The sequence below is a fragment of the Muscardinus avellanarius genome, assembly GCF_963383645.1.
Source record: "Muscardinus avellanarius genome assembly, chromosome: 16".
NCBI classification, from domain to species: domain Eukaryota; kingdom Metazoa; phylum Chordata; class Mammalia; order Rodentia; family Gliridae; genus Muscardinus; species Muscardinus avellanarius.
Genome location: NC_137802.1, coordinates 57,260,346 through 57,287,313, shown reverse-complemented (window position 1 = coordinate 57,287,313; position 26,968 = coordinate 57,260,346). Strand labels below are relative to the sequence as shown.

General features: G+C 42.2%; 1 protein-coding gene across 1 annotated transcript in view; it reads right to left on the bottom strand.

Annotated features, from left to right (window-relative positions):
* TLK2 (tousled like kinase 2) overlaps window positions 1-26,968 on the bottom strand; it is a gene marked incomplete at both ends in the record, with an annotated part of 129,017 nt that overhangs the window by 44,870 nt on the left and 57,179 nt on the right. Inside the window, 5 exon segments of the mRNA XM_080713240.1 lie at window positions 2,127-2,279; window positions 10,036-10,172; window positions 12,752-12,862; window positions 18,765-18,857; window positions 20,027-20,122. Of these exon segments, the coding sequence (XP_080569366.1) occupies window positions 2,127-2,279; window positions 10,036-10,172; window positions 12,752-12,862; window positions 18,765-18,857; window positions 20,027-20,122 (590 nt within the window).

Genomic DNA, 26,968 nt, shown 5'->3' with positions numbered 1-26,968 from the left:
AATGGACTTTTAACAATGTGGTAATAAGAGTAACACACTTAAAGTGGATTTGAGTTAGAATGTTTTGTGAGCTGATACAAAAACATAAAAAGACAAAAGGCATATCAGTCAGTACGAGAAAGGGAAACTATGCATGGTGGTGCATGCTTATAATCCCAGTACTTTGGAGGCTGAGATAGGAAGATCACAGGTTCAAGGACAGCCTCAGTAACTCAACGGGGCCCTCAGCAACTTAATGAGACCTGTTTCAAAATAAAAATAAAATAGGAGCCAGGTGTGATGGCACATGCTTATAATCTCAGCATTTGGAAGGCTGAGACAGAGAATAGCCCTTTGCAGACAGCCTCAGCTACTACTTAGTGAGGCCTTTTGCAACTCACTGAGACCTTGTTTCAAAATAAAGAACAAAAAATATAGCTGGGGGGGGTACAGCTCTAAGGTAGAATGCCCCTGGGTTCCATCCTCAGTACAGCAATAAGTAAATAAATAAATAAATAAATATAAAATAGGGTTGGGGGAATAGTCCAGAGGTAGAAGGCTTTTGGGTTAAATCCCCAATACCACAAAAACAAAACAAGAGAGCCGGGCGTGGTAGCACACTCTTGTAAGACCAGCATTCGGGAGGCTGAGACCAGAGGACCACAGCTTGCAGACAGCCTCAGCTACTTAGTGAGGCCCTATGCAACTCAGTGAGACCCGGTTTCAAAATAAAAAATAAAAAAGCCCAGCGCAATGGCGCACGCTTGTAATCTCAATACTTGGGATGCTGAGACAGGAAGATCGTGCAAGTTCGAAGCTACCCTCAGCTACTTAGTGAGGCTCACAGCAACTAAGTGAGACCCTGTTTACAAATAAATTATAAAATAGGTCTGGGAGTGTAGCCCAGAGGTAGAAAACCCCTGGGTTCCATCCCCAACACCACAAAAAATAAAAAATATAAAAATAAACTGGGGATAGTGGCGCATGTTCGTAATCCCAGCATTTGGGAGGCTGAGACCTGAGGATCATGGTTCGTGGAAAGCCTCAGCTACTTAAGTGATGCCCTTTGCAGCTCAGTGAGAACCTGTTTCAAAATAAAGAATAAAAAATAGGTCTGGGGGTGTAGCTTGGAGGGCGAATGCCCCTTGGTCGTTCCGTCCCCAGACCAGCAAAATAAACACACACACACACACACACACACACACACACACACACACAGAATAAGAAATAGGGCTAAAGGTGTAGCTCGGAGGTAAAATGCCTGTGGGTTCAACCCCTAGTACTGCAAAACAAACAAACAAACAAAAAATGAGAGAAAGTAATAGAGTGGGCATTTGTGCTCAGGATCTTCCAGTTTTCCTACATGTGACAATGCATAAAACTTACTGACTGAGAGAGAAAAAGATGACTGAACTTCAATTTAAGATACTTGTTTTCCTTAGATTTACAGAACAGGAAAAGTTTAGCTTTGGCTTAATGAGAAAAAAATCTTTTTCTAAAATAGGTATTGCTTTTTTCTTGGCTTACTCCTAAGTTTGTGGCTATTACCTTAATGCTACTTTGACCAATAAAGAACATTCTTCAGTTTGAAATGGTAGCCAGGCAATCCTTACAAAGATTTACTATAGAGTGACAGCAATGTTATTATATAAGCAATAATGTCAATGACATCATATGTGTTGAGGGTGACCAAATTCATGCCGTCAAGAAGTGACATTGCACTTGGCATGGTGCTGCACACCTTTAATCCCAGCTTGTGGGAGGCTGACACAGGAGGATCACAGGTTTGAGGTCAGCCTCAGCAAGTAGTGAGACTTCTCAACCTAGCGAAACCCTGTTTCAAAAAAAAAAAAAAGTATGGGGGTGTGGCTTGGAGGTAAAATGCTCCTGTGTTCATCCCAAGTGCAACACACAAAAAAAAGACATTACTTTTCTCTCTCATTCAAAAGTCTCTAAATAAAAAGCAGGAGTAAGAAATTCAGATGATTTAATATGGTTTTTATATGAATTGAGGAAATCCATTAATGTGACTGAAAAGACCTTAAACCTTTAGGGACCTCCATTTAGAACTGTCTCCAGTGGCATTCAAAAGGGCATTTGTATTTGGGAGGGCGTGGAATGCCATTTTATATCACTAGGGAACGTACGTCTCATTTTCAGCCCCGTTGGTCTTGCTCTTCCGCTGTTTCTGCTCATTGGTTGCTGGAGGGGCCTGACCCATGGCAGGAGGTTTCCGCTTTGCTAACATTTTCCGTTGTCTTTCTATCTCTTCCCTTTGTGAATTTATCCTTTCCTGTTGCCTAAAGATATAAAAAACATGAAACACAGAAAGGTAAAAAAAATTCTTTTTCTATAGAACAAAACACAAAACAACTTGTCACCTGCATATTTGATAAACTTCAGGAAAAAAATAAGCCTCCTTAAACTTTAGATTTGTATTTATTTATTTATTTACTGCAGGTCTGGGGATGGAACCCAAGGGCATTCAATCTCCGAGCTATACCCCCTGTCCTATCTTTTATTCTTTATTTTTTTCCTTCTTATTTTTTATTTTAATTTATTTTTATTGGTGCATTGTAATCATACATCACATTGGAATACAAGACTTGAGAGGATATACAAGCACACATCATCCAATTAGCCCTCATCCAGTCCCCATCCCATTCCCTCCCCCTCCCTCCATCCCATGCTTGTTTGGTGATTAACTTTGATACATTTGTTTATGTACCTCCTGCATTTTAAAGAGGCTCCATCTTCCCCTATTCAATACCCTCTGATTGGTCACCTTAATTGCTTCACTATAGGGCCCTTTCTATAGCTCGACCTCTTCCTGTTTCCCCTTCCCTCATAGTTATTGCTGATTAGGGGAAGCATCTGGTTTTTATTTTCTGCAATATTTCTCTGTGCATGCCACATTGCAATTACTGATCCCACTCTTGACGGCCCCAGTAGTGGCCTGGCTACCCGGTGGACTGATCCAGACCTCGCTAGCTCAAGCAGCAGCCTTGCCTCATGGGAGGCCCCAATTCTGGTCTCGCTGGCCCCGACACCAGCCTAACCCCTCGGCTGATTCTGATCCCGGCCTCGGTGGCCCCAGCACCGGCCTTGCCTCACGGAAGGCTCCGATGCCGGCCGCTGGCCCCGGCACCAGCCTAACCCCTCAGCAAACTCCAATCCCGGCCTCAGAGGACCCAGTAGCAGCCTTGCCTCATGGCAGGTTCCGATCCCGGCCTCATTGGCCCCAGCACCGGCCTTACCTCAAGGCAGGCTCCGATCCCGGCCTCACTGGCCCCAGCACCGGCCTAACCCCTCGGCAGGCTCCGATCCCGGCCTTGGAGGCCTCAGTAGCGGCCTTGCCTCATGGTAGGCTCCGATATCGGCCGCTGGCCCCGGCACTGGCCTAACTCCTTGGCAGGCTCTGATCCCGGCCTCGGAGGCCCCAGCACTGGCCTTGCCTCACGGCAGGCTCCGATCTTGGCCTAGCTGGTCCCAGCTCCAGCCTAACCCCTCGGCAGGCTCCGATCCCGGCCTTGCTGGTCCCAGCTCCGGCCTAACCCCTCAGCAGGCTCCACTCCCAGCCTCTGAAGCCCCAGCACCGGCCTTGCCTCATGGAAGGCTCCGATCCTGGCCTCACTGGCCTCAGCAAAGGCTTAACCCCTCGGCAGGCTCTGATCCTGGCCTCAGAGGCCTCAGTAGCGGCCTTTCCTCACGGAAGGCTCCGATGCCAGCCACTGGCCCCGGCACCAGCCTAACCCCTCAGCAAACTCTGATCCCGGCCTCAGAGGACCCAGTAGCAGCCTTGCCTCATGGCAGGCTCCAATCCCGGCCTCACTGGCCTCAGCACCGGCCTTACCTCACGGCAGGCTCCGATCCCAGCCTCACCAGCCCCAGCACTGGCCTAACCCCTCAGCAGGCTCCGATCCCAGCCTAGGAGGCCCCAGTAGTGGCCTTGCCTCATGGTAGGCTTCAATATGGGCCGCTGGCCCCAGCACTGGCCTTGCCTCACGGCAGGCTCCGATCCTGGCCTCAGAGGCCTCAGTAGCGGCCTTGCCTAATGGAAGGCTCCAATCCCGGCCTCGCTGGCCCGGCACAGGCCTGACCCGTCAGCAGGCTCCGATCCCGGCCTCAGAGGCCCCAGTACCGGCCTTGCCTCATGGCTGGCTCTGATGCCGGCCGTTGGCCCCAACACCAGCCTAACCCCTCGGCAGGCTCCAATCCCAGCCTCGAAGGCCCCAGCACCAGCCTCACCTCACGGCAGGCTCCGATCTTGGCCTCACTGGCCCCGACACCGGCCTAACCCCTTGGCAGACTCTGATCCCGGCCTCGAAGGCCTCAGTAGCGGCCTTGCCTCATGGCATGCTCCAATGCCAGCTGCTGGCCCCGGCACCAGCCTAACCCCTCGGCAGGCTCCAATCCCAGCCTTGAAGGCCCCAGCACCGGCCTTGCCTCACGGCAGTCTCCAATTATAACTCTGCTGTGTCCGTCGCTGGCCTCACCCCTTCGCAGGCTCCAATCCGAGCATCCTCTTCGCCCAGCCATTTGTCCCACATTCTTGAGGGTGCGTGGTGGTAGCATTCTGCCTCTGGGGTAATTACTTCAAAGGTTCCAGGTGTAATGCATCAGATCTCTGCTTCCCCTGAGTACTGGCCAATGCCATTGCCACTGCCTCCACCATTTCAAATCTTTCCCAAGCTCTTTTTCCACTCTGAATGTTGTCCAGTATTCCTAAGCATGTGTGCCGGTAGCATTTGACATTTGGTGTGATTTCTCCAAAAAATAAGGTTGGTAGGATCTGATTTCTGCTTCTCCTGAATACAAGTCTCCACCGCCATCGCGGAGACCACTTCCAACACTGCCTTTCTCCTAGGTCTCCGCTAAACTCTCTCCTTACAGGTGATGTCCAAGATTCTTAAGAATGTAGAGAAGAAGCAGTCCTCCTTCGCGGGGAATTTTTCCAAAAGTTCCAGTTCATTTGGGTAAGTTTTGTCTGCATCTCCAGTATCCTGGCATCCGCCACGACCTTCTTGAACCCTCTCCGATATTTTTCTTTTTTCTTTTCCTTTTTTTTTTTTTAAAATAAGAGAAAACAGTATGTGTGGTTTGAGGAGGTTGTGCAATCAGGCACTCAAGTAGCACTGTGACCCGGCCTGGTTTCCTCAGGGGTCCGATGTGTTCTACACGACTCCACCTGGGGCCCAGAGTCCTGCGACCTGGGCCCCGGATCTTCCAGGGGTCTGATTTCTCCAGGGTTCTGGCGTGCTCCGTGCAATCCGGCCTGGGGTCCAGAGTCCTGTGACCCGGGCCCCTGCTTTTCCGGGATCCAGCGTGCCCCGCCTGACCCCCGCCTGGGACCCAGGGTCTTACGACTGGGCCCCAGTTTCTCCAGGGGTCTGGCGTGCTCCACACGGTCTGGGCCAGGGCCCAGAGTCCTGCGACCTGAGCCCCCGCTCTTCCGGGGTCCAGCGTGCCCCACCTGACCCCCGCCAGGGACCCAGGGTCTTACGACCGGCCCGGTTTCTCCAAGGGTCTGGCATGCTCCGTGCGGTCCGGCCCGGGGCCCAGAGTCCTGCCTTTCATTCTTTATTTTGAAACAGGGTCTCACTAAGTTGCAGAAGGCCTCACTAAATAGCTGAGGCTGTCCGCGAAACACGATCCTCCAGTCTCTGCTTCCCCATTGCTGGGATTACAAGCGTTCACCACCACATCTGGCTTAACAGATTTGTATTTAACATCCAGGGTATAAAAGCCAAGTAACTTATGAGAGGGATTTTTGTTTGTTTCTTTTTCGTGGTGCTGTGAATGGAAACCAAGGGCATTCTACCTCTGAGCAACACTATCAGCCATAAGTCCCCTACCCCCACCCCCGCCTCGGTACTGGGGATTGAACCCAGGGGCATTCTACCTCCAAGCTACAACCCCAGCCCTATTTTTTCTTTATCTTTAAAACAGGGTCTCACTCAGTTGTGGAGGGACTAAGGAGATGAAGCTGGCTGTGAACCTACGATCCTCCTGTTTCAGTCTCCCAAGTACTGGGTAGGAATATAAGAGTGTAGCACCATGCTCAGCTTTTTAAAATTAATTAATTTATTAATTTATTTATTTATAGTTCTAGGGCTGGAACCTAGGGGCATTCTAACCTCTGAGCAACACCCCCAGCCCTATTTTTATTCTTTAGTTTGAAACAGGGTCTCACTGAGTTGCAAAGGGCCTCACTAAGTAGCTGAGGCTATCCGCAAATTGCGACCCTCCTGTCTCAGCCTCCTGGGATTACATGTGTGCACCACCATGCCTGGCTTTTTATTTTGAAACAGGGTCTCAATAAATTGTACAGGGCCTCATTAAGTAGCTGAGGTTGGCCACAAACCTGCAGTTCTCTTATCTCCGCCTTCCAAGTACTGGGATTACAAGCGTGCATCTGGCCTGATGAGAGGTTATTTTGTTTTGTTTTTTCTGGGATGAGTCTGTGCTTTAAGACACTAGATCCTCCTGTCTCAGCCTCCCAAGCGTGGGGATTACAAGCATGCGCCACCACACTTGGCGATACTACTTGTTTCTCAAGAAGATAAATGGACAAGAAAGAGAATACTAAATTTTTATTTTGACCTCACTTTCTGACTTGAACAATTTTCTGATTCAACAGCTAAGAAATAATTTTCTGGTAATCAACCCATCAAAAGTAAAGAGTTTTTCTGGGCGTGGTGGCACACGCTTGTAATCCCAGCACTTGGGAGGCTGATTCAGGAGGATCGCACAGGTTTGAAGCCAGCCTCAGCTACTTAGTGAGGCTCTTAGCAACTTAGTGAGACCCTGTTTCCAAATAATATATATATAAATAATAAGTCTGGGCATATAGCCCGGAGGTAGAAAGCCTCTGGATTCCATCTCCAGTACCACTAAAAATAAAAAAAAACAGTAGAGAGTTTTAAGCTGGGTTTTGTGGTGTAGGCACCTGTAATCCTAGTACTTGGGAGGCTGAGACAGGAGGATAACAGATTAGCAGCTAGCTTCTGCAACTTTAGTGAGACCGTATTTCAAAAAAATTGAAAATAGCCGGGCCTGGTGGCACACGCTTGTAATCCCCACGCTTGGGAGGCAGAAACAGGAGGACTGCGCAGGTTCAAAGCCAGCCTCACTGGCTTAGAGACCCTGTTTCCAAATAAAAAATATTAAATAGGTCTGGGAGTTTAGCCCAGAGGTAGAAGGGTTTCTAGAAACCCCAGTACCACCAAAAAAAAAAAATTTTTTTTTTTTTTAAATAAAATTGGGTTGAGGGTACAGCTCAGAGGTAGTAAGTCCCTGGGTTCCATCCCCAGTAACACACACACACACACACACACACACACACACACACACACACACACACAAAGAGTTTAATTTAATTAAGGAAGAAAATATACAAAATGTTCCAAGAGCCTTTTTTATTTTTTCCTTTTCTTTGGGGGGCACTGAGCATTGAACTCAGGACCATTCTATCTCTGAACCATACCCCCAGCTATTTTTATTTTTAAAACAGGGTCTCACTAATTTCCTAAGGGTCAGCTGGGCGTGGTGGCACACACTTGTTATCTCAGCATTAGGGATACTGAAACTGGAGGATCACAGCCGGCCTCAGCTACTTAGTGAGGCCCTTTGCAACTCACTGAGACCCTGCTTCTAAATAAAGAATAAAAAAATAGAGCTGGGGGTATAGCTCGAGGTAGAATGCCCCTGGGTTCAGTTCTCAGTACTGCAAAAAAAATTTGCTAAGGATCTTGCTCAATTGTTGAGGCTGGCCTCAAACCTGTCTTCCTCCCAAGTACTAGGATTATAGGTGTGTGTTGCTACACCTGACTTAAAAATTATCTAGATTGACGTCAAGTTTGAAGGATGCTAAACAAAATAAACAAGATTTTCTTTTTAAACATGGCACTTATTCTAGTCTGAGTGCTATTACCATCCCCAAATCATCCCCATTCACTGATATGGTGACACCTAAATTAAGTTTAAAAACAACAACAAAACCCCAAAGAAATAAATTCAGAGAAAGCCAAGTAGTAATAACTCCTCAAGGAATGGCACATAAAATGAATTATTATAATTTATAATTTTTTTTTTTTTTTGCAGTACTGGGGATTGAACCCAGGGACATTCTACCTCCAAGCTACACCCCAGCCCTATTTTTTTTTTTTTTTGAAACAGGGTCTCACTAAGTCGCAAAAGGCCTCACTAAGTAGCTGAGGCTGGCTGCAAACCTGGGATCCTCCTGTCTCAGCCTCCCAAATGCTGGGATTACAAGTGTGCGCCACCATGGCCAGCTTTAATGTATGATTGTGAAGTTAGTTTTAATAAAGTATTATAATTAGTACCAGTAAGTGTATTCTTTTAGGCATAAATCTGTTATTTATGCCTTAGTATTGCTCAAAATTAATCTTATACTCTCCAATTCATACTCAATACTATTTCAGCAAGGACCAATAGGTAGGAAAGGCAACCTCTGGAACCTTCCAACTCATGATAATCTGGATATCAAAAAGTTAAATAGCCCACGATTAAAGACATAATTCTGGACTGGGTGTGGTGACACAAGCTTGTAATCCCAGCATTTGGGAGGTTGAGACAGAAGGATCATGGTTTGAGTATAGCCTCAGCTACTTAATGAGGTCCTTTGCAACTCAGAGAGACCCTGTTTCAAAATAAAGAAAAAATAGGGCTGAGGATGTAGCTCAGAGGTAGAATGCCCCTGGGTTCCATCCCCAGTAGCACAAAAAACAAAACAAACAAACAAAAATAATGCTTCCACCTGCCCTCTAGTCTCAGATAAAAATGACTTAACAAACTAAATTAAGATACATTAAAGGTACTACAAATTGAGGGTAAATATTTTTTAAAGTCTTTTTTTGTTGTTGTTACTGAGGTCTGAACCCAGAAGCATTCTACCTCTGAGCTACACTCCCAGACCAATCTATTTCTTATTGAAAACAGGTCTTGCTAGGTTGATGAGAGTCTCACTACATGCTGAAACTGCCCTCAAATCTGCAATCCTCCTGTCTCACAAGTACTGGAATTATAAGCCTGTGCCACCACGCCTGACCATTTTTTAAAGTCTTGAGCTAATAAAAGCTATTCACACTATTGAAACTTTAGGTTCAAATGTTAATTCCTTCCTTGGAATAAATACCTAGCAAAAATTCTGATAGAGGAGTTCTCAAGCTTTCAAAATGAAGACAGACACAAACAGTGAGCAGGGCTTGTCATCAGACTGACCCATTGGCTAGGCCCCTGTATTCAAGAATGTGGCTATCTGATAAATGGCATGGTCTCCGTAAAGAGCAGAGACATGTTCTAAAAGGTTCTTCTATAGATTTATTTAGTTTTACACCTAACTCAGGAAATTTTCCCTCGTCCTTGCTCATTTCACTTTTCTGCAAACCCCAAAATATGTTCAACAGGTGCCTCCTGAGAATCCATTACGCAGGGTCTAGAGACGTAGCTCAGTGATAGAACGCATAAGTATATACAAGGACCTGGGTTCAATCCCCAGCAGCACAAAGGAAAACAAAAAGAAAAAATCAATTACCAATTACCAAATTTAAAAGATAACAAGTAAGCCGGTTGTGGTGGTACACGCTTGTAATCCCCGCAGTTGGGAGGCAGAGACAGGAGGATCACGCAGGTTCGAAGCCAGCCGTGCTGGTTTAAGAGACCCTGTTTCCAAAAAAAAAAAAAAAAAGTATAAAATAGATCTGGGAGTGTAGCCTGGAAGTAGAAGGGCTTCCAGGAACCCCAGTACCACCCCCCCCCCAAAAAAAAGGATTACAAGTGAAACTCAGATTTCTTTTTCCTTAGCTTTAGTAATTTGGGTTCTTTTAAGCTTTAATGTAGAACTCATCCTTTATTCCTTTGATTGCTTACTTTTGTCATTTAGTCCACTTTACCTCATTCCCTTTATTTCTTTACACAGACTAATAAACTAAAGGAAAAGATGACTATTACTACTAGAATGACTATAATTACACAAAACTTTAAAAATCCAAACAAACTCTTCATTTCTCTATTTAATTGTGACACTTCACTTACTTGATAAGGTTCTGGAAAGCATAACCATCTGTCCATTGTTCAGTAAAAGAGGCCCCATGCCGGACAGTAGTAAAATGGCCTAATCTCAAGCGGTCCTGCATGCTCTTATCTCTACATGCCATCTTCTCTTGCTTTGACTTTGAAAAAAAAGACCAAAAGGAAAAAAAGAAAAAGAAAAAGAAATTCAACATCAATTAGCATGGAAAAAACACTTCTTACAAAACTCAAAATACAAAGAGTACCAGTGAAAATACTGTAGAAAACCACACACCATCTCAGAACAGTCAATATTGAATCTTTGGATGCCCTATTTTCCCACGGTAGACATGACAGGATAATTAAAAGAAAGGCAGGTTCTTTCTTGGTAAAGTTTCTCCTATATGCTTATTCTATGTTTGAGTTCATCATTTCATACTTGGACCATAGCAATGCCCAGCTCCTAAGCTGTTTCTCTATGTTCTGTTTCTTTTCCATACAATGAATTCCAGAAAACTTCCCAATTCATCTTTTCAAAACTTTGGAGCTGCGCATGGTGGGGCACACTTTTAATCCCAGTACTTGGGAGGCTGAGACAGGAGGATCATAGGTTCAAGCCCAACCTCAGCAACCTAGTGAGAATCTCAGCAACCTAGGAAGACCTTGTTTCAAAATCAGAAAATAAGAAGGCTTGAGTGGGTCACTCAGAGGTAACATGCCCCTGGGTTCAATTCCCATGACCACAAAAAGAAGAAGGAAAAAAAAAAAAAAAAACTAAAATATTTTGGAAATAAGTCTAAAGTTTATATAAACTATTTCTGATAAATATAAAATTCTATTTTTATACTATACTATTTAGAGTTTAGTAGTATTGGCTGAATCTCTGCTGATTTTAGAAAGTGTTACAAAACCGGCACGGTGTAGTGGTGCACACGTGTAATTCCACTACTTGGGAGGCTGAGACAAGAGGACCAAAGTTTTGAGGACAGCCTCAGCAATTTAGTGAGACCCAAAACAAAACCGTAAATGTCTCAAAACAAAATAATAAAAAGGAATAAGGTATACTCAGAAGTAGAATGCCCCTGGGTTCAATCCCCAGAACCAAAAACAAATCATAAAGTGTCCTAAAATGTTAATTTTCTATATTAGCATATGCTAATATCATTTGGCCTTAATATTTCTCACCCTCATAAAAATGGAATAAAATGGTCTCCCTTCTGTAATACTGATCAAAAATTAAGGGAATGAAGCAAAGTTCTTCCTAATATCTCTGACCTCAGTAAAACAATCCATTTCACTTTCACTTTCATGTTCCTGCCTTAGAAGCATGCCAAATTTTTGAGAAAAAGAAACATGGGTATAGCCAGGCATGGTGGAGCACACTTATAATCCCAGCACTTGGGGGCTGAGACAGGAGGAATGCAGGTTCGAGGACAGCCTTAGCAAGTAGGGAAACTCTCATTAACCTAGTGAGACCTCTGTTTCAAAATAAAAATGGCTGAGGTGCAGCTCAGAGTTGTAGAAGGCTCCAGGTTCAATCCCCAGTACCCCCAAAACAAAACAAAACAAAACAAAACAAAACAAAACAAAACACTAGTGTATCTCAAACCTCCAGCTCTTAATCTCTTAAAATTTCATTAAGAAATACTGGTCGGGCGTGGTGACGCACACTTGTAATCCCAGAGCTTGGGAGGCTGAGACAGGAGGATTGCACAGGTTCGAAGCCAGCCTCAGCTACTTAGTGAGACCCTGTTTCCAAATAAATTATAAAATAGGTCTGGGAGTATAGCCTGGAGGTGGAAAAGCCCCTGGGTTCCACCCCCAGTACCACCAAAAAAAAAAAAAAAAAAGGAAAGAAATACTGCCATTTAAAAACTTTCAAGAAATAGTTATTAATGACTATGAAAGACAAGCTGGAACTTATTAATTACATAATAAAGAAGATATTAGCCAATTAAAAGAATCATATACAGCATAAACTAATTTATTTTTGAGGCACAAATCACTTATCACATTATTATATATGTAAGATATTCCAAATACCATCTCTGAGACAGAAATGTGAATGCTGTTATATGTTTTTAATAGTTTTTTTTTGTTGGTGTGTATGTGGTCCTAGGGATTGAACCAAGGGACATTCTGCCTCTGGGATACACCCTCAACCTGATTTTATTTATTTTTGAAACAGGAGTCTCACTAAGTTGTAGAAGGCCTAAGTTTCTGAGGTAGGCTGCAAACCTGCAATCCTCTTGTCTCAACCTTTTAAGTACTGGCTTGCACCACCATACCCAGCCTAACTGTTTGTCATAGTAATAGATATATTCACTTCAACTGACAGGATGGAAGTACGAATTTAATATGGCAATACTCCAGGCTGGGGATATGGCTCAGTGGTAAGAGTACTAGCCTAGAATGCACAAGGCTCTGGGTTTGAGTACCTAGTGTGCACGCACACACGTACACACCTCTATACGGAGAGCAAGCCATACCCCCAAATAAACTCAACTAAAACAAGTTCACATCAATGAACAATCAGAAAGCATTTCTTACAGCATTACTCTTGGGGCTAGGACTGAGGTCCATGAGAGGAAAGCATTATAACTGTCCAATCACAAGAAGCCTTTTCCTAAAAGACCTACTCATTACAGTATTTTCCTCTCGTGGTAGGAAGTAAGGAGCCACACAATGACACGCATTAAGTACCTCACGATCAGAGTTGAGGCAAGCATTATTCACTAACCTTTTCTATAAGAAGTTTCTTGCTCATTGTGACACATCTATTTAATCGTTCCTTGTATTTCTCTAGCATCTTTTGCTGTTCATCAATCTGCCGTCTCAAATCACAGTTGGCCTTCAATGGGAAAAAAAATTTTTAATTAGTTCCAGGGAAGATAGATTAATTAAAAAGTAGCTTTCAAAGAAAGAGAAAAATTGTTTATTTACTTAGGTACTGAGGATGGAACCCAGAAACATTCTACCTCCAAGCTACACTGCTAGCCCTATTTTACTTTTTATGTTGAAACAGGGTCTCATTAAGTTATTGAGAGCCTTGCTAACTTGCTGCCTCAAATTTGGCACTACTCCTGTCTCCGCCTCTGAAGTACTGAGATTTCAGGTACACACCACTACACCTGGCTTTATTTATTATTCAATCAAAAGCAAAATTTAGGTTCAAAGAGATAAGAGTAACCATGCCTTTAATAAAAAGTAAATAAGTCATCTCTAATCTTTCATATTATCTATTTATCAATAATAAAATGTTACTAAGCTGGGTGTGGTAGCACACATGGTGGGCGTGGTGACTTAGTGAGACCCTGTTTCCAAATAAAGTATAAAAAAAGGTCTGGGAGTATAGCCCGGAGGTAGAAAAGCCCCTGGGTTCCACCCCCAGTACCACCAAAAGAAAAATAAAGAAATAATGAAGTGTTACTAGAAGTAGTTATGTTTTTCTGCTGATCATATTTTACTCCTCCCAACCAGTTACATCTAGTCATGTATACTACAAGTGCTTAAGCTATCACAAAATAAAATTAAATGTAAGCCCGGTGTGGTAGCTCATGCTTGTTAATCCCAGCATTTGGGAGGCTAAGATGGGAGGATCTTGGTTCACAGCCAGCCTCAGCTACTTAGTGGGGTCTTCTGCAACTCAGTGCGTCCCTGTTTCAAAATAAAGAATAAAAGCCGGACGTGGTGGCGCACGCTTGTAATCTCCGCGCTTGGGAGGCTGAGACAGAAGGATCACACGGGTTCAAAGCCAGCCTCAGCTACTTAGTGAGGCTTTCAGCAACTCAGTGAGACCCTGTTTCCAAATAAAATATACATGCCGGGCGTTGTGGCGCACGCTTGTAATCCCCGCGCTAGGGAGGCAGAGACAGGAGGATCGCGCAGGTTCGAAGCTAGCCGCGCACGCTGGCTTAGGAGACCCTGTTTCCAAATAAAAATGTAAAAATAGGTCTGGGAGTGTAGCCCGGAGATAGAAGGGCTTCCAGGAACCCCAGTACCACCAAAAAAAAAAAAAAAATAAATAAATAAATAAAATAAAATAAAATAAAATATACAAAAAGGTCTGGGAGTATAGCCCGGAGGTAGAAAATGCCCCTGGGTTCCATCCCCAGTACCACAAAATAAAATAATAATAATAATAATAATAATAATAATAATAATAATAATATGTAGACAAACCCAAATGAATACTTACAATACACACAAAGCACTTACACATTAAATAATCACAAAGGGTGAATAAGCACTTACAAAAAAATTACAGAATTTGTTTTTTGCGGTACTAGGGATGGAAGCCAGGGGCATTCTACCTTCAAGCTACACTCCCAGCCCTATATTTTTAGTCTCTTTATTTTTGAAATAGGGTCTGAGTTGCTAAGGGCCTTGCTAAGTAGCTGAGAATGTCTGCAAACGGCGATCCTCCTGTCTCAGCCTTCCAAATGCTGGGATTACAAGCATGCACCACCACACCTGGCTCCTATTTCTTTTTTCTTTGCATTTCTCCTTTTCTTTTTCTTTTTCTTTCTTCTTGTGGGTCTGGGGATAGAACCCAGGGGCATTCGACCTCCAAGCTATAGCCCCTGCCCTATTTTTCTTTATTTTTTGAAACAGGGTCTCCCTAAGTCACAGGGGGCCTCACTAAGTAGCTGAGGCTGGCAGTGAAGCTGTGATCCTCCCATCTGTGCCACCATGCCCAGCTTTAAATTCCTCTTTCTTTCTTTCTTTCTTTTTCCTTTTTTGTTTTGTTTTGTTTTGTTGTTGCGGTACTGTGGATGGAACCGAGGGACATTCTATCTCCAAGTAACACTCCCAGTTCTGTTTTCCATTCTTTATTTTTTGAAACAGGGTTTCACTGAGTTGCAGAGCCTCACTAAGTAGCTGAGGTTGTCCAAGAACAGATTCCCGTCTCAGTCTCCCAAATGCTGGACTTACGAGCATGTGCCACCATGCCTGGCTTAAATTCCTAATTCTAAAGGAAAAAAAAGTGGATTTTCATAAACGATCCTTACCAGAGAAGCCAAACACACCCATGCCCACATAAGACATAACAAACAAGGCCCTAGTTGGAGAAGGTCAGAATGTAAAACAGTTAGTTTAGCTGTGGTCAGATGCCTACAGGATGGGTAAATACTCTGAAAGAGTCACGCCTCCTACAATAACAGGGCAGGAAAGAACCGCTAACCTAAGGTCAAATTTGACTTATGCCTCTTGCGTTTATTCTTCTTGAGTTAAACAAAAGATCTTCTGGCAAATAATGCTACTTCATAATAGCTTTCTTAAATTGTGAAAAAATAAATTATTTCCCAATCAAATAATATGAGCATTTCTGAAATTAAGAGCACACAAGGCTGATGTTACAGAACACTTAATTTTTAAGACTTTTCAACTTCACCTTTAAAGTAACCTATGAGAAAGTTTTCATATCCAAATGTTTCTACCCTCATAAGCATATTTTTATTAGTTTTTCTTTACAGAGTCCTAGGTACCATGTTATCTGAGGGTAAATATAACTATCTAATTCATTTTAAACAATCTATAAGCTAAAAACCTTTATGTGTAGTACTGGGGACTGAATTCAGGGATACTCTTATTACTAAGCTATACACTCTGCTCTTCTTTTTATTATTTTTTTGTGGTACTGGGGGTGGAACCTGGGAGCCTTTTCTACCTCCAGGCTATACTCCCAGGCCTATTTTATACTTTATTTGGAAACAGGGTCTCAATAAATTGCTGAGAGCCTCACTCAGTAGCTGAGGCTGGTTCGAACCTGTGTGATCCTCCGGTCTCAGCCTCCCAAGCACTGGGATTACAAGCGTGCACCACCACGCCCGACTAGCCCTTCTTTAAAACATTGTTTTGCTAAGATGATGAGTCTGGCCTCAAACTTGGAATCCTCCTGTCTCTGTCTTCCAAGTACTAGGATTACAAGTATGTGCTACCAGGCTTTTCTTTTCCCCCTCCAGTACCAGAAATAAATCCAGTGGAGCTCTTAACACTGAATTTTCATTTTGAGACAGGCCCTTGCCAAATTCCCAGGCTGGCCTCCAATGTGCAATCCTTCTGCCTTAGCCTTCCAAGTAACAACCATGTTCGTAATCCAATCTACTTTTAGAAGGTAAGTGTTCCCTCAAAATCTGTAGTCAAATGGTCAAATGTACAAAGTCAGCCAGGCATTGTGGTGCATGTCTATAACAGTAGTACTTGGGAGGCTAAAACAGAAGGAACAGAAGTTCAAGACCAGCCTTGGCAACTTTGTGAGACTCAGCAACCTAGTTTAGACCCTGTTTCACAACAAAACAAGGCTGGGGATATAATTTGGAGGATAAATGCCTCTGAATTCAATCTCTGACACCAAAAACAAAAACAGAAACAAAAAGTATAGAGACAATCAACCTCTGGCAATTTAAAGATTCTAAAGTTTTGTGGTTTCTAACACTAAAGACTTCTAGGATTTCATGTTTAAATTAGAAACTGCTAAGCAGTCCCAATGCAGCCACACTCAGCATTTCAAGGACTGACTCATGCCTGCCTGAAAGCAGATATAAAAACCTGCGGTCTCTCGCACACTGCCTATCTTCCAGATCAGAAACACAAGTCCTAATTGACCTGGACAAATGTCAATGCCCTGCTGTTTTCCTTTTGCTGGATACATTCCCTTATTACTACTCCATATCCAAATAAAGACTCTGACCTTTAGAAAGTGGAGTAGGGGCTGAGGTTGGAGCCCAGTGGGAGAAGGCGTGCTTAGTATGAATGAAGCCCTGGGTTCAAACCCAACATCCCTGTCCCCTCCAAAAGGGCAATGCAGTAGAAGGGAATGGAGGGGAACATACTGCTTTCTGGAAAATGGAAGTAAGCATTTTTTAAAATCCAAGAAGCAAACCCAAATTAGGATTTAAGCATTTTACATCCTTCACATTTCTCAATGTCCATTTTCCCCCACCTCCAAGGATCCAACTGATCCTTGGAAGACTGAGACAGGAAGATCACAGGTTCAAGGACACCCACAGCAACTTACCAAGGCCCTAGGATCTTAGTGAGACCCTGTTTAAAAATAAAGCCGGGCGTGGTGGCACATGCTTGTAATCCCCGCACTTGGGAGGCTGAGACAGGAGGATTGCACAGGTTCAAAGCCAGCCTCAGCTACTTAGTGAGGCTCTCAGCAACTTAGTGAGACCCTGTTTCTAATAAAATATAAAATAGGTCTGGGAGTATAATCCGGAGGTAGAAAGCCTCTGGGGTCCACCCACTGTGCCACCAGAAAAAAAAAAGAAAAGAAAAGAAAAGAAAAGGCTGAAGGTGTAGCTCAGAGATAGAAAGCTCCAAGTTTCAACCCCTAGTACAACAGAAAAGAGGTGGCGGCTTGGAGGTAGGAGTGTGATCCTCAGTATTTCTTCCCTCCTGCTTCCCCTTCAAAAAAGAATAAAAGCAACTCCAAACAAGGGTATATGTGAGCGGTGGAGATAAAAAACAGGTGCCAAGTCTCCACGTGACTCTCCTCACCAAGTTGTGAGGAAAGGAAATAAGAAACAAATAAAAATTGGCCCTAGGAATATATATTTTCCTTTTTCTTTCTTTTTTTGCAGTACTGGGAATTGAACCCAGGGGTATTCTACCTCCAAGCTATATCCCCAACCCCATTTTTTATTCTTTATTTTGAAACAGGGCCTCACTAAGTAACTGAGGCTGGCTGCAAACCCATGACCCTCCTGTCTCAGTTCCCAAATACTGGAATTACTAGCATGCAGCAACACACCTGACTGAATATATATTTCTGAACAGAAAAGGAAATACCAACGACTTCTTTTTTTTTTTTTTTTTTTTTGGTGGCCCTGGGGTGGAACTCAGGGGATTTTTCCCCCCCTACCTACGGGCTACACTCTCAGACCTATTTTTATACTTTATTAGGAAACAGGTCTCACTAGGTTGCTGAGACTGGCTTCAAACCTGTGTGATCCTCCTATATCAGCCTCCCAAGCACTGGGATTACAAGCATGCGCCACCATGCCCAGCCCAACTTCTAAATAAAGAAAATGGTCACCTATTGATATCAAAAGAACATTTGAGAATACTGATTGTTATATTCTACACAATCGCTTATAATCCTAGTACTTGGAAGGCTGAGACAGATGGATTGCTGATTCTTGGACAACCTCAGCTACTTAGTGAGAAAAATAAAGAATAAAAAATAGGACTGAGAGTTTAGCTCAGAGGTAGAATGCTACCAGGTTCAATCCCCAGTGCCGAAAAGAGGGTGTAGCTTAGAAGTAGAGTGTCTCTATGCAATCCCTAGTAATCACCCCCTAAAAAAGGTTTTTTAAATTCAAGAATACTAAAATAAAGTGGGAAAGCAACATTTTATACTTACTTCCACAGCCACAAATGACACACAGCACTCCACATACATATTTCTCTATTTAAGTCCAAACATTAAAGTACTACAACATAAATTTTCAACATTAAGATTATGTTTAGAACATAAGCAAGACCCTGGTTTCTACTTGAATTTTACCAGATTAAAGAAAAACAGGGGGGGATGTCACCATGTACTGTGTGCATGTGTGCACTGTCAACATGATTTACATTATGCTGTGAGACTGTAATATACCAATAAAAGCATAAAAAAATCCAAATGCTTTATCATTTAACTTTATTATTTGGCTGTAGTAATTATTTCTATGATGTGCACATAATCCAAATATATATAACCACTGGTGCCTGTTTAAAATCACTCACATTTTAATACTTACTCTTAATAAATCATCTATTCTTCCTTCCTTCTTCTCCAAGTCAGAATTCTTACTATTTTCTAGTGCAGATATTTTTTCTATTGTGAGGTCAGACTATAGAGACAAAGGCAAAACAAATTTTAGGATTAGCCTCAAAATATTGCATGCCATCACATTTTTGTCATTACTTTTCTAAAAACAGTACTTGCTAACACAAATAGCCTAGTGTCCCTCATCCCATTCTTCAAACCTTAGCTACAGGTTTCTGAAATCCTGCTATACTGCATTTCAAACCACATGTTAATTCTGGAATCAAATATATAAATTCTCAAACTACTGTGAATTGAACAATACAGAAAAATATAGTACTCTAGAAACGAAACTAATTTTTGAGTAGAAAAAGACTTCAGAAGCAACATAACTCAAATCTCTAAGGAACAAACATGCCACCTAGTGGAAACAGGGAGCAATCAAAAGAAAACGGGATGTTTTCTGAGTGCTCAATTAAGTCTGTTCAACTATCCAAGTGCTGGTGGTCCAAATAAAACTAAAATCTGCTCCAGAGGATCATATAGTTCTTGAGACAAGTAAGTCTAGACTGCCAAGTATCCTGTCTTAAAGGCAATACAGTACTAAAAGAGGCTGCAAGAACACCCAGGGCACTACCAGCCAACTAATGCTACAAATGGAGGATTTATCTACTGTCCCTTTTGGATACAACTTTTAAATGTTCACAACATTCCCTAAATCAGAAAGAATTTCTGAAGACTGTTTAAGGAGGAAATTATGTTGGTGTAGCACATCATTAAGAACTTTAGGTCTTGCCAAATAAGCAAGCAAGTACAAGAAATAAGCAAACTACTTCTATAAAGTAGTGAATTAACATTTATCAAAGCCTACTTTAAGAACTGTCCTAGTAAGTATCTTGCAAACAGTGTCTGAATCAATTAGAATCAACCACATTTTTATAGATGATTTCCACTAAAGAAGGCTGAGGCCTAGAAAGATAAAAGTGTGAGCAACAGAGGCAGAATTTGAACCCAGGCCTAGAGGCCTCTCTAATACCATCCTGTGGCATAAGTATTTCTGCTGCAGTACACCAGAAGGTAAAGAAAATGGTTAAAGCACCTATCAAAAGACTTATAATGCAAATTCTGAGTATAACACAAATAATGAGGTGCAAAGAAACAAAGGGAAGATCAAGAGAGAAACCACAGGTTTTCTATAAATTTAGTTTTATTCCTGAGCAGATCAACTCCACTGTTTATTGATCCCCAACCTACCTGGGTCTGTCTGTGCTGGATGGAGATCTGTTTTTGGGAGCTGCAGGAATGCTCTGTGTTGCCAGATCCCGTAGAAGAGGGACTGTTTTGCTGAGCCTATAATAAAGGTACATGACCAATCACAGGAAGGCTTTGCATCTTTCTCCACCAACATTTGTATGAATACAAATGATTATCTCTAGATAAAACAAACCCTTTCTGATGAAAGTCAGATGTCAGGGCCACAAGGCCAAGATGAAAGTAAAACAAGCCAAATAGGAGACACAAAGCTAGGTGTGGCAGCTTGGAACACATTCCTGTAAATGGGTCTTAAAATTAGCAAATGCTTACAAATATATTTTTAAATATGCACATCAGAGAAAAAGGATAGTTACTCCTGCAATAGCTTGCTTTTTTCACTTCTGTTTCTATATGCTTTTGGCAGAAAAGGTGAGTGTAGTATTCAATGCACAGAGTATATACATATATGAGTTCAAGTAGAAAGGAGTGCAAACTACTATTCTGAGTTTTTTAAATATGCAAACATTATCCATAAATGCACAATGGTCTAAAACTATGGGTTGGTCTCTGCTATTGTTGCTTGCTAATTGGACATTCTAAGGCAATTTTATTAGAGAGAGAGAGAGAGAGAGAGAGAGAGAGAGTGTGTGTGTGTGTGTGTGTGTGTGTGTGTGTGTGTGTGTGTGTGTGTATAGTACTGAGGATTGAACCCAAAGGAATTCTACCTCTGACCTACATCCCCAGCCCTTTTTATTATTTGGAAATAGGATCTCACTTAGTTGCAGAGGGCCTTACTAAGTTGCTGAGACTGGCTTGGAACCTGCAATCCTCCTGTCTCAGCCTTCCAAGTACTGGGATTACAGGCATGTGCCATCACACCTGACTCTCATTTATTTTTTGCAGTACTAGGGATTAAACCCAAGACCTCAGACATGCTAGGCATGACCTTTATCACTGATCTGTATTCTCAGTCCTAATGCTTTTTAAATTTTATATGATTTAGATTTAATAGAATTCAAGTATTCAGGAATACATTCCCAGGTCCTTTAAAAGACAAAGTATAGCTGGACATGGTGGTACATGCCTGTAATCCTGAAGCTGAGACAAGAGAATCACAGGTTCAAGATCAGTTTCAGCAAGTCAGCTATACTAGCAGCAATGTAGCAAGACCCTATGTCAAAACAAAAAATAAAAAAGTTGGAGGTGTGGCTCAGAGGTAGAATGCCCCTGAGCTTAATCATAACTACCATTTAAAAAACAACAACAACAACAATAACAACAAAAGACAATACAACTGCACCTAAGATATTTCTTTTTTTTTTTTTTTTTGTGGTACTGGGGATGGAACCCAGGGGCCTTCTACCTCCAGGCTATACTCCCAGACCTATTTTATATTTTATTTGGAAACAGGGTCTCTTAAGCCAGCTGAGGCTGGCTTCGAACCTGCGCGATCCTCCTGTCTCAGCCTCCCAAGTGCGGGGATTACAAGCGCGCGCCACCACGCCCGGCTTCACCTAAGATATTTCTGTCACAGACATACTAAGACATTCTGAAGATTCCCATAATCTCGGATCACTCCTCGGCCTTTTAACTAAGAACCAAGTATATAATAATGGAAATATATTTCTATTATCTCATCAGAGAATTAGTATTTCCAAATAGCTGAATTTTAAGTTTGGAATGTAGCTCAGTAGTAGAAAACACGTTTCGCATACTCAAGGCCCTGGGTTCCATCCTAGCAACACAAAAAAATGTTATTTTTTTCTGATTTTTTCTTTGGTATATTCCTCTATTGTTCTTACTTATTAGCATATTAATGATTATATAACTGTCATCTATTAAGCAATTGCTGTAAGGTAAATGCCTCAAAGTCACTGTCACATGTAGTCCTTATAAAATACTCGAAGGAGATTATTATTTCCATTTTAGATCAAGAAAATATAAATTAGCCTCGTATGGTGTCATAAGCTAGAATCCAAGGTACTTGAGCGGCTGAGGCGGAAAGATTACAAGTTTGAGGCCAGCCTGGGAAACTTTAGGAAGACCCTGTCTCAAAATAAAATTAAAAGCCGGGCGTGGTGGCACACGCTTGTAATCCCCGTGCTTGGGAGGCTGAGACAAGAGGATTGCACAGGTTCGAAGCCAGCCTCAGCTACTTAGTGAGGCTCTCAGCAACTTAGTGAGACCCTGTTTTCAAATAAAATATAAAATAGGTCTGGGAGTATAGCCCAGAGGTAGAAAGCCCCTGGGTTCCACTCCCAGTACCACCCCCCCAAAAAAAAAAATTTTAAAGGGCTGGGAATATATCTCAGTGGTAGAGCACTTGTCTAGCATGTTCAAGGCCCTGGGATTCAATCCCCAGTATGCCAAAAGAACAAAAAGAAAATATAAATCAGAGACACTAAGCACCTAACGCAAAGTCAGAAAGCTGGTAAGTGAGCGAACCAGACTTGGGAGCTATCTACACCTACAACAACTGCTCTTAATTACCAGAAGAGACTCTTAAAACCAGCTGTCAGCCAGCTGAAGAGTTCCTGTATGTGTGATTCCACTGAAGGACCACTGCAGCCTTTTAAGGTAAGCAAGCAGGTTACCTTAAGCAGGTTAACCCGTTCTTATGTGTCACCCAGTGATTACTTACTGAGTACTCCCTGGTCTAAACACTGTTAGGTGCTAGGAGCTAATGGCCAAGGAAAACAAACACAGAACACCAGGCTTTCGTCTGCCTTAATGAAACTTACATCTGAAAAATGATTAGCCGGGCGTGGTGGCACACACTTGTAATCCTAGCATTTGGGAGGCTGAGACAGGAGGATTGTGGTTTATGGATAGCCTCAGCTACTTAGTGAGGCCCTTTGACACTCAGTGAGACCCTGTTTCAAAATAAAGACTAAAAAATAGGGCTGAGGGAGTGTAGCTTGGAGGTAGAATGCCCCTGGTTTCCATCCCCAGTACTGAAGACACACACACACACACACACACACACACACACACACACACACACACACAAAATTAAGCTCTCAAATATTTGTGGAAACTGCTGAATCAGCCTGGCGTGGTGGCGCACGCTTGTAAAACCAGTACTTGGGAGGCTGACACAGGAGGATCACATAGGTTTGAAGCCAGCCTCGGCTCTTAGTGAGGCTCTCAGCAACTTAGTGAGACCCTGTTTCAAAATAAACTATAAAATAGGTCGGGGGCATAGCCTGGAGGTAGAGGCCCCTGGGTTCCATCCCCAGGGCAATTAAAACAAACAAACAAAAAACAAAAATCTGCTGAATAAAAATCACACTATTAATTGAAAAATTACAATTTAAAAAGTGCTCTAGAAGCATATAATAGGGTGATCTAATCTAAAGGTTTGGTTTTTGTTTTTAAAGTTAACACTTGAATGTATCCAGAGTCAAAAAAGATGCTGGGAGTCATTCCAGGTAAAGAACATATATGAAGGTGCTGCTGGAGGAGAAAAGACTCCTGTGGAGTTCAGAGAACTGAAAAGAGGAACCAGCCTCAAAGAGGCTTTCAAACGGCGTGTGCCACCAGGAAACGGCCCAGCTAAGATTCAACAGCTAGGTCTGCATGATCCTGAGTGCCTGAAAGTTTTCTGTAGGCTTTGTAAACTGCAGCAAATCCAACCTCAATATTAAACAAGTAGTGTCTCCTTCAGTTACCGTTAGAGTGGTCTTAAAAATCTTTTCATACTTGTTTCTAAACAAATATGATTGTTTGAACTCTATTTATAGTAAGATCCAAAAAGAGTCAAATTACTGGCTAAAAGATTTTTCTTTCTTTCTTTCTTTTTTTTTTTTTTTTTTTTTTGGCAGTACTGAGGATGGAATCCAGAAGCATTCAATCTCTGAGCTACACCCCCAGCCCTAATTTTAGTCTTTATTTTGAAACTGGGTCTCACTGAGATGCAAAGGGCCTAGCTAAGTAGTAGCTGAGGCCGCCCACGAACCACGATCCTCCTGTATCTGCCTCCTAAATGCTGGGATTACAAGCATGTGCCACCATGCCTGGGTAAAAGGCTTTTCTATAAATGTCTAGATTTTGGTAGCTGAGCTTTGATGAGATACATGTACTCATTTTTTTTTGTGTGTGTGTGTGTGTGATACTGGGAATGGAACCCAGGGGCATTCCCATTTCTGATTCTAAAGTTTTCTTCCAGTAAACTAAATGTACTAAAATGTGATTCAGTAGAATATCTTGAAAATAAACTTTCTATAATATATATAATACATATATCTATAATGCATATTACAAATATATGTATATATTATATGCATTATATCATGTATACACACATACCAATGATAAGTAAAAATGTAACAGTTAACTGAGGAAATGAGTCACAGTATGTAAACAGCAAATCCAATGAAAGTAATGCTTTCAAAGATACTACACAAATACAAGGACCTAATGTGACAAGTTCATGATAAGAAAAAATGGACAATTCTGTTCATTCACCAATATTAATTGTGGTGCCAGGCATGGTGGCGCACGCTTGTAATCCCTGCGCTTGGGAGGTGGAGACAGGAGGATCACGCAGGTTTGAAGCCAGCCTCGCTGGCTTAAGAGACCCTGCTTCCAAATAAAAAATAGGTGTCTGTGAGTGTAGCCCAGAAGTAGAAGGGTTTCCAGGAACCCCAGTACCACCAAAAAAAAAAAAAAAAAAACCACATTAATCGTGGACTCCTGTGCCTGGTTTTGGGTTAAATAGCAGAAATGTAAAATTGGAAAGCAATGATCCCACGCCCACCAAGTCAACATTTTCATAATGTCCCAGGGGAATGATATAATCTGCCTAGCTAGGGCGGTGGGACAGTGTAGTTGTGAATTAAGTCCAACCCTTTCCTTATCACATGTTCTCCCTAGATTTCTGTGTGTGTGTGTGTGTGTGTGTGTGTGTGTGTGTGTGTGTGTGTGTTAGTTACTCAGGATGAGACCCAGGGGCATTCTATATCCAAGCTACACACCCAGCCTATTTTTCTTCTTTTCTTTTTTTTTTTTTTTTAAGGGGGGGATGTGTGGTACTAGGGGATTGAACCCAATGGCATTCTACCTGAGCTACACTCCCAGCCCTATTAATTTTTATTTGGAAGCAGGATCTCACTAAGTTTCTGAGGCTAGCCACAAACCTGTGAGATCCTCCTGTCTCAGCCTTCAAAGTTTTGGGATTAAAAGTGTGCACTACCACTAGGTTTTTTCCATTTATTTATTTTATTTATTTATTTATTTTTGAGGTACTGGGGATGGAACCCTTCTACCTCTGGCTTACACTCCCAGACCTGTTTTATATTTTATTTTGAAACAGGGTTTCATAAGCCAGCGCAGCTGGCTTCGAACCTGCATGATCCTCATCTCCGCCTCCCAAGCACATGGATTACAAGCGTGAGCAACCACACCCGGCCCTATATATATATATTTTTTGAAACAGTCTCATTGAGTTGCAAAGGACCTCACTAAATACTGAGGCTGGCTGCAAACCCAGATCCTCCTGTATCAGCCTCCCAAATGCTGGAATTACAAGCGTGCGCAACCATGCCCGGCTTACTCTTTTATTTAGCAACAGGGTTTCACTAAGTTGTGGAGGGCCTCACTAAATTGCTGAAGCTGGTGGCAAACTTGCAATCCTCCTGCCTCAGTTTCCCCAAGTACTGGTGTTGCAAGTGTGTGCCACCATGCCAGCTTATCCCTAGATTTCTACATTCTTTGTTCATATTATAAAAGTAGCAGTTTCATAATGACAGCTTGGATTTTTCAAATTTCAAATGAAATGCAAATATTTATTCATTTCTTTATATTGGTGCTTGAAATTGAACTCAGAGCCTTGCACATGGTCACATGCTCTACTACTCAACAGCTAGAGTTTTTTTGTTTTTTTTAATAATCCTAATAGCATTAATAAACAAGGAAGAAGTTGGGCATGGTGGCGCACATTGAAATCCCAGTATTTGGAAGGCTGAGACAAGAGGATCACAAGTTCCCAGTAGTCAGCCTCAGCTACTTAGTGAGACTCTCCACAACTTAGTGAGACTCTGTTTCAAAATAAAGAATAAAAAAATAGGGCTGGAGGTATAGCTTGGAGATAAAATGCTCTAGAGTTCAATTCCCTGTACCACCAAAAAAAAATTATTTTTTAGAAGTAGTCTACAGCCATACCATCCTGAACATACCCAATCTCATTTGATGTCAGAAGCTAAACTGGTTCAGGCATGGGTTAGTACTTGTATGAGAACAATATTCAAAAGTATTTAGGATCAGATTGATAGAAAAAATGAAATAAAGAAATTTACAGCTCAGCTAGTATGGTAGTGCACACCTATAATTTCAGGTACTTGAGAAACTGAGGAAGAATTTTAAGTTTGAGGACAGCCTGGGTATCTTATCAAGACCCTGTCTCAAAATGAATTAAAAAGGGCTGAGGGTGTATGTAGAGTAGCCCTGGGTCAATCCCTAGTACTACCATCCCCATAAAAGAAAAAAAAATTTGTTCAAATTTTAGTATAAAGTTGGCTCATTTCAAGGGAGCTCCTATGAAGCTCCAAACTGAGATTTACATATATAAAAAAACACCTGAGTGACCCATGCAAAAATTATTAGACATTAAAAATCTATACTGAAGACAGGCTTGGTGGCGCACGCTTGTAATCCCAGCATTTGGGAGTCTGAGACAGGAGGATCACGGTTCGTGCACAACCTCAGCTACTTAGTGAGGCCCTCTGAAATTCAGTGAGACCCTGATTCAAAATAAAGAATTAAAAGTAGGACAGGAGGTGTAGCTCAGAGGTAGAATGCCCCGGGGTTCCATTCCCAGTACCCCCCACCCCCCCAACACACACACTATAGTGTAAAAGGAAAAAAAAAAACACTCTTAATTTCCCCTTGCATACTAAGGGGCATAGATTCTACTGCTTCTCACTCAAGAACAAAGCACTAAAA